This window comes from Gymnoscopelus microlampas (assembly GCF_963454915.1).
Source record: "Gymnoscopelus microlampas genome assembly, chromosome: 5".
Taxonomy (NCBI): Eukaryota; Metazoa; Chordata; class Actinopteri; order Myctophiformes; family Myctophidae; genus Gymnoscopelus; species Gymnoscopelus microlampas.
Genome location: NC_139942.1, coordinates 36,472,166 through 36,484,938, shown reverse-complemented (window position 1 = coordinate 36,484,938; position 12,773 = coordinate 36,472,166). Strand labels below are relative to the sequence as shown.

Sequence of the window (12,773 nt, the reverse complement as noted above, 5' to 3'; positions counted from 1 at the left end):
ACAACCTGATGACCACTTATGACGACATCCACAGTAAATCGCGGGAATGAGCGAGTGACGTGGAAATGTCCTTTTGTGGGCCTTCTGTCCCATCCATCTTTAATGATAGACTGTTGTAAGTGATGTGTTTGCAATGCATGCATCAGTGCATCACTGGGGACAAACACATGCAGGATGTGCAGGATGGTCAATATGGAGATGACCTGTACACCCCTCCCCTTTAAGACCAAGGCATGGCTTTAAATAGAGACTCTGCCCATAGAATTGCACACTTCAGCTGCCTACAGCATCTGTCTGCAGAGGATATTGGAGCCTCTTGCTTCACCTCTTGCTTTCTTTCTGCACAAGAGACCCACAGCCAACCTCTCCAGAGAAGAAAATGCACCCCATCCCACTCCTGTGCATTTTTATACTCTCTTGCATGGCGGACAATACGAAGACTGTGGATGGACTCGCAGACCACCATAATTCCCCGGCACAGCTCAACAACTTACAAGACAAACCGGTGAGATTTTGTCATTCATTCAATGATAATTTATAAGTTATAAGTTTCTTCCAATTCCCTCACCCTGAAGCTAGAATCCAAGCTGTGGGTCTTATGTGTGTTTACACTTTGTGCATAGAGCTGGCCCTTTAATACTTTAATACATTAATACTGTTGTGTTGGGTTTTTACTCCCAAATGATCTTTATCTAAATCTGCTGAAAATACAATCCATGTTTCGGTCGAGTTATTTCCATTTTTGTCTGTAGATGACTCCGTTATGGATGTTGGAGCCATGGTGAATATTTACAAAAGAATACAGAACATCTATGCAGTAGTTTAGTGGTCCTTAACGTAGGGTCTGAGGAGGTTCCAGTGACTGATAGTTAGCTACCTTACACCTCTGTGAGTCTACAAATGTACATTCTCAGAGTTAAATTGCAGTAGATTGTGGTCCCAGAGATAAATAATAATAATATAAATTGGGGCTCAATAGCCTAATGCATATCAAACTGTTCTCGAAATTAAAAAGGTTTAGAATCACTGCTAGAGAATTCACATTTAAAGGATGTCCTTGCTGTTGTAATACTGTATGACATTTCAGGTGCCTAAAGGACTATGTGCAGGTGCATGCTTATGTACAGTATCTCTCTCTCTCTCTCTCTCTCTCTCTCTCTCTCTCTCTCTCTCTGAAGGCCATTGTATTCAAATTCCCTTCCCATTGTCTTCCACAGGAACCCACGACTAGATCTCGGCTAGACTTGGTGCGGATTCTCCACAAGCTCTCCAAATCTCAGAACAACATCATTAACCAGCAGGAACCCCCTGGTGACGAGCAACAAGCAAAGAGTCGTCGGGAGACCGAGAATGCACAGCCTTTGCCGGAGCTTGACGCGTCCCGGGCTCGCAAAGCAGGGTGCCGAGTTTTCTTTTGGAAATCCTTCACCGCCTGCTAAACGCTCTCCTTGATGAACTGCCAGACTCTTTTCACTGTCATCAGTGGTGTAAAGTAACCTAATACATTTCCTTAAGTACTGTACTTTTGAGGTATACTGTAATTTTTATTTTTTTGGTATATTTCCAATTTTCAGTACTTTTACCTCTACTCCACTACATCTCAGAGGCAAATATTGTACTTTTACTCTATTTTCAAACTTTAGTTACTAGTTACGTTGTAGATTTTGATTATTATTACAGAACATACATTAACCACTAGCTGATCTACAAGCTCACAATGCGTCGCGATGCGACGCATTGTGAGCTTGTAGATCTGCTATTTTCAAAAGATTGTTATACATTGTATACATTTGAAAACTTGTGAAAAGGGACATTCTGCATAATTAGTACTTTCTACTTTTGCTACTTTAAGTACATTTTAATGCCAATACTTTTGTACTTTTACTCAAGTAAAGTTTTAATTCCGGACTTTTACTTTAACAGAGTATTTCTACATTGCAGTACTGATACTTTTACTTAAGTAAGAAACGTGAATACCTTTTCAACCACTGACTGTGATAATGGATGTTTAAAGTCTCAAATTTATAAGCTAAAGCCCCGCTGTTCAGGATCTCTGCAATTCAATTCTACCCAACTCAGCTCTTTAAGGATTTTTAATAGTATTAAATCCGCATTAGTTTTCATATTAGGATACGAATGACGTGATTTGTGCTGCTCTACAAATAAATACACTTTGCTTAATCAGGGTTTGTCTTTGATATATTTCAAAAGGTTATGCAGATCAGTCACAATACTGGACCCTGGCATTGGCAGGCAGCTCCCTTCACTCAAAAGATGAAGTGGATAAGAATGCTAAATAATGTGCCAGCAGTAGTGGAAACAAGTACATTTACTCAAGTGCTGTACTAAAGTACAATTTTGAGGTACTCTCAGTTTTTCGATACTTTATACCTCTACTCCACTACATCTCAGAGGCAAGAATTTTACTTTTTACACCACTGCAATTATTTTAAAACTTTAGTTACAAGTTACTTTGTAGATTTAGATTATTCTTACAAAACACACATTAACCAACTAAGCCCTGTATTTAATTTAGGCACTTAAAATAGCTGATCTACAGGCTCTCAACGCATCGTGATGCGACGCGTTGTAAGCTTGTAGATCTGTGTTTTGGTTGTTGTTCTTTTTCAAGCTAAACACATTTTGACACATTGTGGTATTTCTAACTTTACTTAAGTAAAATATCTGAGTACTTCTTCCACCACAGTGTGCCAGTTGAACTATGCTCCTATTGATTAAATCAAGTGAAAGATTTATCAGAGAACCAGTATACAAATAGTAAGAATATGAATGACTATTTCACACAAATGTAAAGAAATTGCCGGAGGGAAGCCAGTTAAAGTTATTTAAGTCAGCTACTGTATAGTCCCTTAGCCCCCCAACACACACACACACACACACTCTCGCGTGCACGCACGAACACACACACACACACACACACTCTCGCGTGCACGCACACGCACACACACACACACACACACACACACACACACACACACACACACACACACACTTATGCCTCCAGAACACAAAATGTTTTCCCCCAACAACTGCAGGGAATGGAATGGCACAGTAGTACCGCCACCACTGAACAACGACCAATATGACCTTCTACTGCCAACTTGTAAATGGAGTAAACACTCCAGACATGATCAAACACTTTCAGCACTGCTATAAACCAACACGCTTCAAGTTATCTACGATAAAATAGACAAAGCTGACATCTCATTTGACCAGGGGTTTAGGAGTAACGTTGTTGTTAAATGATCCAAAACTTCTTTTTTTTCCCAGAAAGAGCACATTGTAAATCAAATTCATTTGGCATCTACGGCTTCAGCCCCAGTAAGCCTGTGAAATAAATCCTCCTTGTCCACTAATTGGAGCCATTTTAAAACTGTCCGATAGCATTATTTCACAGTATAATAACTTTAGATCCAATTGCTCAAAGTTTGACCGTGAATTCATAATCACTGTAGAACATGACCATATAAATATTGCAACATTTGAATTCCTACAAAAGGGACCATTTTGGTAAGTTTAGTTTAATAACGTCAGGATAAAAGAAACCCGCTTCTCTGCATCTCAAGCTTGCAGCTTTCTTCCTTATGACAGTTTAGACATTTAGCTGGTGCTGAGTCCTGTAGCATCAGCTGTAAGATACACCTGTACAACTGTTGACAAGAGTAACCTACCTTGCAATCAATCAATATCAAGAATAGCTAGATGTTGTTCAGGGATGACAGACCCTCTGCCATGCTAATTTTAGTCCACAAGAGGAGGCTCTTCCTCTCCTCTCTGCTGGGTCCATATGTATATACCATAGTCCTGTCCCTTATACTGTGTGTGATGGATGCCTGCAGTGAACATGATGCTTCTCAATGATCAGCCCACCAGACCAGTAAAGCCATAAACCTTTAGCTTTATAGACCCCCATTCATCATCCTTATGCTTTACAGTGCTGTAATTCTATAAATGCATGAGATGCCATGTCATATGTTTACTGCTCTGTCGTTTTGACATGCAGTGTTGAATGAGCTCAAGGAGTGTGTGCCTGTGTGCGTGCGTGTGTGTATACGCGCGTGCACGTGCATGTGCATGTTCTTATGCACAGTATGTGTATGCGCTTGCACACACACATGCATCTGTTCTTGTGTACATACAGTCCATACATTGCTGCTGCATGCACCCATATACATGCTAGGATGTGCTATACTGTGTGTGGTAAAAATCTGTCATGATGGCACAGATAGACATGTCATTACGTAACTCGGCATGCATGCATAAACCGCAGATAGGGGTCTATTAAAAATGCATTGATCTGCTGTGCATGTATTATGCATGGATGGATAATACTCAGAGGTATGTTTTAAGAGAATAACATGAATTCATTAATATAAAACAAGGATTAGCGGGCAGCATTGAGGTGGGGAGTGGGAGGGAGATAGAGAGAAACAGCGAGGGGTTTAAGTGAAATAGACAAGGAATAAATAAATGAAAGATGTGCAAATTGGACTGGCTTAATTGAGCATAGGGGGAAAAGTTGGGAAAAGATACAGAAAGATACAGAAAGAAGGGCGAAAGAGAATAACAGAGCAATTATGAACTATAAGTCCATGTGGGCTGGGCACCTTTGGTGCATGAGACAAAAATAAAGAAATCTATCTATTAAAGTAGCAATGTTAAGCATAATTAATATTTAGTCATATAGTATCGCAAATGGTATATATGCAGACATTTGTTGCTATTGCATAGCTGCATTCCTCTGAACAGTTTACCCCAAATGGACCAAACATGACATTAAGTACACCACTGTTTCCCAATGTCAGGTCCGGGGACCACCAGGGGTCCTAGGGATCTGTAACTCTGAGATAAATAAACATTTCACAGTGTAGATTGGGATCTGCAGAGTTAACACATTGTAATACATGAGTCTCCATGCAAGGCTGAATCATTAAAAACCTGCCCCCCTTCTTTACTCCTGTATGTTGTACTGTGGTGCAGCAATGGAGCAGGAAAGAAGAGGAGCCACATCCTGAAAGTCGGGGGAGCCTTCATCTTCCACCCCCTCTTCCTCTTTCTCCTTGCAGACAGCAAGGAAGGTCTGTTTCCATGACAACGAGAGAATTAAGGGCAAAGGAGTGCCATCCCAAAATGACATCGGGTTTGGGAGCAGGGGTTTGGGGGGGGGGTTCGCTGAATGAGATGATAAATCACCCTCAATGAATTGGATTGTCCGGAACCAGCCCAGATAAAGCAGTCATGGCCATGTTGATGGATTCTATTTAAATCCACAGGATTTTATTTCAAATATGTATTTATTTTTCTCAACAGGGGTGGTACAGCCCCCCAGGGGGTGTACAGAGAAGTTCGGCTGCGGTGGAAGCACATTTTTTTAAAGGGGGGTGCTCTTGGGGGGGTGGTTAATATATTCAAGTGCACATTTCCTTCATTTTATCCTAGACATTTTTTCATTCATTAACAAGATACATTGTTGCCACGTAGATGTGACCTGTGACAGGGCCTGACACCCATCATGGTAAAAAATGACCTGAGACAGGGGCGTCATGGTAAAATGACAATGTTACAATGTTACCAGTGTAACAGTGCTGTGTGAGGGGCCCCCATCAGGCCCCTCAACAGGCCCCTCAACATGCTGTGCAACTCCTTTTTTGAGCAGGAGCAGGAGCATGTGCACGCACACGTTTAACCCTTTTATCTAAATCAATGACAGGAAAATAATACATGCATTGCCCAATTATAGCAGATCGTGAAGCCCGGCGGTAAAGTCCGCGTCTCGCGCACGCTCGCGCGCACGCTCCTATTGTTCCAATATAGTTCCGTGTGGCGTCTCCAAACGCTCCCAAAACAGCACGAAAAAGTGAATCCAAAAGAAATCCAAAAGAAACTTAATCCACTCCAGAAGCGGTATAATCCAAGCGAAAAGCTCAGATCTCCACGGAGAAAAGAAAAGTATCCACGCTGGATATAAACAAAATATAAACGGTCTCACCAGTCAGAAGAATGTCCCGAGGCTCTTCCCTTTAAACGGTGATTATTGACAGTTAATGTGGCCTTTGCTATTTTCACCTATAAATTAGAGAACTCGACAATTCGACAAATAAATAATCAAACTGGACCAGGTCTCCCGTGGACTCCCTGTCGGTTTGTTGTCTCGTTTCGGGGCCGCGAGCCGGCAGCTTCTGCACATTTTATCGTACGTCAGTAATTTTCCCGACCCATCAATCAATGTCAATCAATCAATCACAATACATCAAAATCAAAACAAACATTTGAACCCCCCAAACAATAACAAAATGAAAACATAAACATCACAAAATATATAGGACCTTACCCTTAAAGGATGGCGTTATTTTAGGACTATTTTAATTTAGGCATAATCTTTGAAATGCCATTATAAACTAAACATCTTTTACACATGTGTGGCAGCGCTACAGTCTCGTCCCACCACTAACAAAACCACCAATACAACACGGATCATGGTCAGTATCATGGTCAGTCAGTATGATGAGTATCATGGTCAGTATCATGTCAGTATATGATGAGTATCATGTCAGTATCATTGTCAGTATGATGCGTATCATGGTCAGTATCATGTCAGTATCATTGTCAGTATGATGAGTATCATGGTCAGCATCATGTCAGTATGATGAGTATCATGGTCAGTATCATGTCAGTATCATTGTCAGTATGATGAGTATCATGGTCAGCATCATGTCAGTATGATGAGTATCATCAGCATCATGTCAGTATGATGAGTATCGTGGTCAGTATCATGTCATGTCAGTATCATTGTCAGTATGAGTATCATGGTCAGTATCATTGTCAGTATGATGAGTATCATGGTCAGCATCATGTCAGTATGATGAGTATCATGGTCAGTATCATTGTCAGTATGATGAGTATCATGGTCAGTATCATGTCAGTATCATGGTCAGTATCATGTCAGTATCATGGTCAGTATGATGAGTATCATGGTCAGTATCATGGTCAGATGATGAGTTTCATGGTCAGTATCATGTCAGTATCATGGTCAGTATCATGACAGTATCATGGTCAGTATCATGGTCAGATGATGAGTTTCATGGTCAGTATCATGTCAGTATCATGGTCTCTGGGTTCTGGGGGCTTAATAATCACATAAGTAGTTTAATGTAAAATCGGAATTAAATAAGAAACACGATACACAATGAAGATAAAGCTTACATTTGAATTGTGTGTGGGGGCACTGGCCCAAAAAAGGTTCAGAAACACTACTGATTTAAAGGATGTATTTCAGTGTTCTGTTGACATTGGATCACAAAGTCAGTCATTATCAGTGACACAAGCAGCACACAGTGAGAAGGTGAAAGCTCTTTATAACATAATCTTTATTCTTAAACAATCACTAACTTCATTCTGACTTTTTATTATCAATGCATATTTTTATTTCATCTCACAATTCATAATGCATATATGAGTGTGTTCCGATGCAGTGAAATCATCTGCAAACATAAAAATACATAAATTATTCTTTATATCACAAACGACCAAGGCCTTCGTTTACACGTTCATACATCATATACCCCCCAAAAATGTTCCCATTTAACCCTTTTTTAACTTCACCCCCTCCCCTCTTTGCATTCTTTCATTTACATCCATTGTTCATGCACTGCCGTTTGTCGCCTTTCCCCTTTAAACAAATATAAACCCCTTTAAGTTAATATACAAAGTTATTTTAATATGCTGGTCTTGTCTGCTGCCTGTCAAGTATCTGAACTAATATCATTGTTATAGAAGCTGTGGGACATGAACTAATCTACCATTAGTTCTAGGGTAACTTGTACCAGCTATCAAACTGGGCTCCAGGTGGAAGACTAAAATCTGCCTCAGCTGTAATCAATTCTGCTGTTTCTCTGTGCAAAAACCTTTTATCTACTGCAGATATGGTGCCCAACCAAGAAATCTAAAGGGATGCATTAACTCATGGCCAATAAAATATCACTCTAATCATCACATGTACAATATTTTTTCTCTAAAAAATAGAGCCAATCTCACCTCAACTTAACAGTCTTCACTCTCATATTATTGTTCATATTTCACCTCCACTTCTGCATCTCTGTTGCCTGTACAGTTTTAACCCATTTCCAAACCTCCAGCACATGGCCAGACTTAACTATATACCTTTTACCACCCAAAACCCCATCAACCCCACCTCTGATCTCATTAAAGACCACACCATTGGCCAGGCTTTGTGCATTGGATGCTGGACAAAGGGTGGCCTGCCTTCATGTCTGGCCCGATTCATTGGACAAGAGTAGGACTTCCTGAGTAGACGAACCAATAGGGGATTGCTCCTCCTCCGAAAAACTCTATGTACAATATATATTTGTGGAGGATGCGACTAGGAGGTTAAGTAGCTATTCTCTCCCAGCAATGCCAGTCTATTCACTTGGTTTATAGAGCCCCTTCAGCAGCATGGATTTATGAAATAGAGACGCTTTCCCCCACAGTGCAGCAAACGACTCATTTCATGGGTCACAAAATCAGTAGAGATGGAGACTTGTATAGGGCTACCAGCTCAGAGAATACAGGACAGTGAGATAGACCCACAGGGAAGGAGAGACATCTTTCTGCAAGCTGGCTGTCTCCGTGGCTCAGATTAATTGGCTCCTCAATGAGAAGTTCTGCTTCCATCGTGGCAAGCGAGTCTCAGTGACTGTGACATCATTGGGGTAAATTACAAATGCAAAGAAAGGGTCAGTGAATTATTGAACAGTCAAGACACCCTGTCCGCCCATGTCGTGCAATCCATAATCCTTTCACAATAAAAAGGTAACAAAAAGAGAAGAAGCTCTTCAAAAGAGAACAAACGAGAGAACAGATATTCACTGTTTGGCCTTTGCCCCATCAATCTCACTCTGGACAGAATCTGTGGCCTGTCTTGTGCCTACAAAACACAAATCCCTATCAAGGATTATTTCAGGACTTGTTGATATAGATTACAAGCATGGATATTAGAATATACTTATATTTTGACAGTTTTATTTATAGCCTAGCAGCTCATACAACCACAGAGAAGACGGCTTTGTTACTTGAGGTGCAAATGTGAAGTGGTCCTTGTTGCTGTGGCTCATATTACAGTGCTGATGCTAAACATTTTTGCTGGCATATTATTTTGTCAGGATTGGACACCTCTTTTATCAACACAAAGTATCACCTTCTAGTTACCATTACAATGCTTAAGGACCAAATCAGGCCCTTTTACAGTGACTTTCCGCACCGCCCACTTGCCACACAGGCAACTTTTCTACATATACCAGTCTTCTCTGTTGAACCAAAAACGGAAGGGGGATGGCGGTTATTATTATTATTACTATTATTTGGAGATGTACACAACTCGTATTGCTTGTTTTAATCCTGCCCTGCCATTGCAGGACATAAGAGGACAAAGGAGCGGAGTTCGTCTCAGAGCATTTGGAACCACCCTAAAGCCTAAATTATGCTTCATCACATGGCAGTGGCACACAAGCGACACCGTCCCGTGGCAAAGTACAATTTAGGCTTAACTGTCCCGTGGCCAAGCATCATTCACACCTACAGTACAACAACTGAGCAAATTAAAAATCCCACGCAGTCTGTCTCCCTTAAAGCTCAGCAGGGAGAACTCTCAAATACATTCATCCTAACCCTCACACTAGAGCAAAATTATGTTCACAAATACAAACAATACGAAAACAAAACGTTCTCATAACAATTAGGTTCAAAAACAAAATAACCATGGTACTAGAGTAACTGGGATGGAGATATTCCGACATAATAATAATGGCTGCTGTCAATGTTGTTATTATTGACAATGACAACAATAATACAATGGAGCATTGTGAAAGTGACATAGCATTCAGGAAAATAAATGAAAAAACGCATGAAGGTGGGAACATGTCTTAAAGCTAATTTTTCACAGCATAAATTGGAAATGAGAGATATTTGTACTTGTGTGAAGAAAGACCACCATTCATTTCTTTGTTTGTCACAGCTTTTTCATTTTCTTTTCTTTTTTTTTGCATAAAATGTAGGTCAAGTCCTGATTGAAAATGTGTTTTGTTTTTCACATCCTCTCGTTATCTTCATAATAATTCATCTAAAAGATTTTTCACAGGCAAGGGTTCAGTTTTTGTTTTTGTTGTACAGTACAGCTCCACTTTGTCGCGGCAACTCCCCGTTTATACAGAGGTTATGGTGGTGCGTGGTTTTGAGGCGCGGAGGGGGGGGGGGGGTGGGGGTCGAGGGTGTTGGTGAGTTTTCCCATGGCCTGTCCCCCTTTGGATCAGGAGCAGGCCACTCCCCCTGCTGGAAGCCCCTCCCCCCACTGCTATGTGGCGTTCTGATTGACAGCTTTCCCCCCATTCATGGTGGGAGGAGTCCCTGAGCTCTTTCTGGAGCGTTGCTTCTCCTCGATCTCGTGCAGCGATGGCTCCCTGTACATACAAACTGTAAGAGAGGAGAGGAGAGGAGAGGACGTGGAAGTAGAGGACAAACAGTGAGGAAATATAGAAAGGGTATATGGAGGGCAGATTGAAGAGATGGATGGGCAAACAGAGACAAGGTCAGGTGTAAGGTTGGGACAATTATAACAGGCTGGGTTGGAGAAGAAAAGCAAGAAGAGCTGTGTCAGCATGTTTGTATCCCATTGCCAGACATGATGTCATGATAATATCGATTACACAAAATGCTGTTAGCACATTAGAAAAGCTATGAAATACAACTGAATACATCACAGGTTTTATAGAAATGTCCATCTTGAATGTGATGCCAAGGCTGGAAATATTTGAAGGAACAATGAAGAAGAGATTACATCAACTGATATCGTGGGTGCCTTTGAGGTCTGACTAAAGATAAAAGATAACATGTTCCTGCTGTTGAAAGACATTTTACATGCAAGGAATCTTAGTAGACCAATTCATGTGAGTGTGTATGTGTGTGTGCTTTCTGCTACCTTCAATGGGCCTGGGCACAAAGTGTGAGGAAGGCTTGGTCTTCTTTGCTCGGTTGCCCTTCATGGCCTGTCCCTCCTTGGTGAGGCCGAGGAACCAGGCGCGGCCGGATTCCTGCTGCCGCCACACAGTGGACGAGTAGATCACGTAGTAGTTCTCAAACACTGACTCCTTGAACCTACACTCTGGTGTGAACATCTCCTGCAGGTCGGACGACACAAGGACACACACACACACACACACACACACACACACACACACACACACACACACAAACAAATGAATGTTTGCACCAATGTTAAAGAGAGATAGAGTCATAAACAAATTGGAAACAATTTCTGCAAGTCTTATTTAATAACAAAGCAAGCGCTGAACATGTGGTTGTCTTTAGTGGCTGACACAATGAACAGTGTCCTGTAGTTTGCTAGTCTGCTGCTCAGCTCAGCAGAACCATGAACAAAACAGGTCAAAGAGGTCTCATAGGCGGTGGAGAGAGGATTTCACTGTCAGCATAGGAAGAAAGAAACAAGGCTGTTAATCTTCAGTGTTCATTCAAACGATTTAGATGCAGTGTTACAGTAAACGAGAAAGGGCATATCTATGCCAGCCCTGGGCTGTGTAAATTGGAATCGCATGTTGAGGGGACCTCAAAAAGCACTTTCACTTCTGCCCATAGGAGGCACCACAAATTGCGGCAAGCTGAACCGTACGCCGTAGAAACAGCTTCCTCTGGTACTGATGGCTGCCACCCATGACTTACTCAGTGCTGGGCATGCCACTGCCACCCAGCCCATAGACATAAATAGGTAGCCAGTGGGGACAGTGTGTGGCAACATGCCTCCATATTATCTAGGGAACCTTGCCATAACACCACTGCAAGAAATATGCCTGAGTTGTATATAAATACCAGAGACCAAAACATTTTTCGGTTGTATAACCATTACTGTTACTATCTATGTAAGATAAGGTGTTTTGGTATGAAAACACACATTTTGTATTTAAGCAAGTATCCTGTATCATAACATAACGTCATGTCTGACATTTGTAGCAAACCAGACCTTGTGAAAATTGGTTGACAATTGCGATTTATGATGATTTTACTGTACGTGTGGCATACATGCATTAGGAGGAAGGCTTTCCGTACAAAACATGGCGGCCGCAATAGTGCATTGCTCCAATGAACAGCAGCCACCAATGAGGTATCCATATCTATGACTCAGCCCGGTGAGTTTGTTTAGTGTCATAGAGAGTTTGTTTAGTGTCTCGTCCTTTACCTCAGTGAACTAAAAGAAGGGACACTAAAGACTAATCTCCATAAGTACATTTATTTTACACTAACAGATTTTTAATACCTTTTGTCAACAATTTGGGAGATGAACTCCCCCATGACTCCTCTCACCCACACACTTCTCTTACCCTTCATCTCGGCTCATCCTCACTCCAGCTGTTTGCTGGATGCAAAGCAATTAAAAAGTAACGCTAGCCGGTCTGGAGGACAGGGGGAGTCTTTCGTGACTAAAATAGAAGTGGTTGATGCAGAACAGCTGGGCTGGAGGCTGTAGTGCCGATCCTGACTGTTGTGTGTGTGTGTGTGTGTGTGTGTGTGTGTGTGTGTGTGTGTGTGTGTGTGTGCGTGTGTGTGTGTGTGTGTGTGTGTGTGTGTGTGTGTGTGTGTGTGTGTGTGTGTGTGTGTGTGTGTGTGAAAGAGAGGAGAGTAGAGCATATCATTCATTTATGCCTCCAGGGTTCTCTGCCCTCTTAAGGTTGTCCATCTGACCGACA

General features: G+C 41.6%; 1 protein-coding gene across 1 annotated transcript in view; it reads right to left on the bottom strand.

Moving 5' to 3' along the window:
* Positions 1-7,462: 7,462 nt before the first annotated feature.
* Positions 7,463-12,773, bottom strand: part of fgf12a (fibroblast growth factor 12a) — a 34,033-nt gene continuing 28,722 nt past the window's right edge. The window contains exons 5-6 of the mRNA XM_084058128.1: positions 10,994-11,192; positions 7,463-10,488 (exon numbers count right to left, since the gene is read on the bottom strand). Coding sequence (XP_083914254.1) covers positions 10,370-10,488; positions 10,994-11,192 — 318 coding nt within the window. The 3' untranslated portion in view covers positions 7,463-10,369. The remainder of the gene's footprint in view (positions 10,489-10,993; positions 11,193-12,773) is intronic.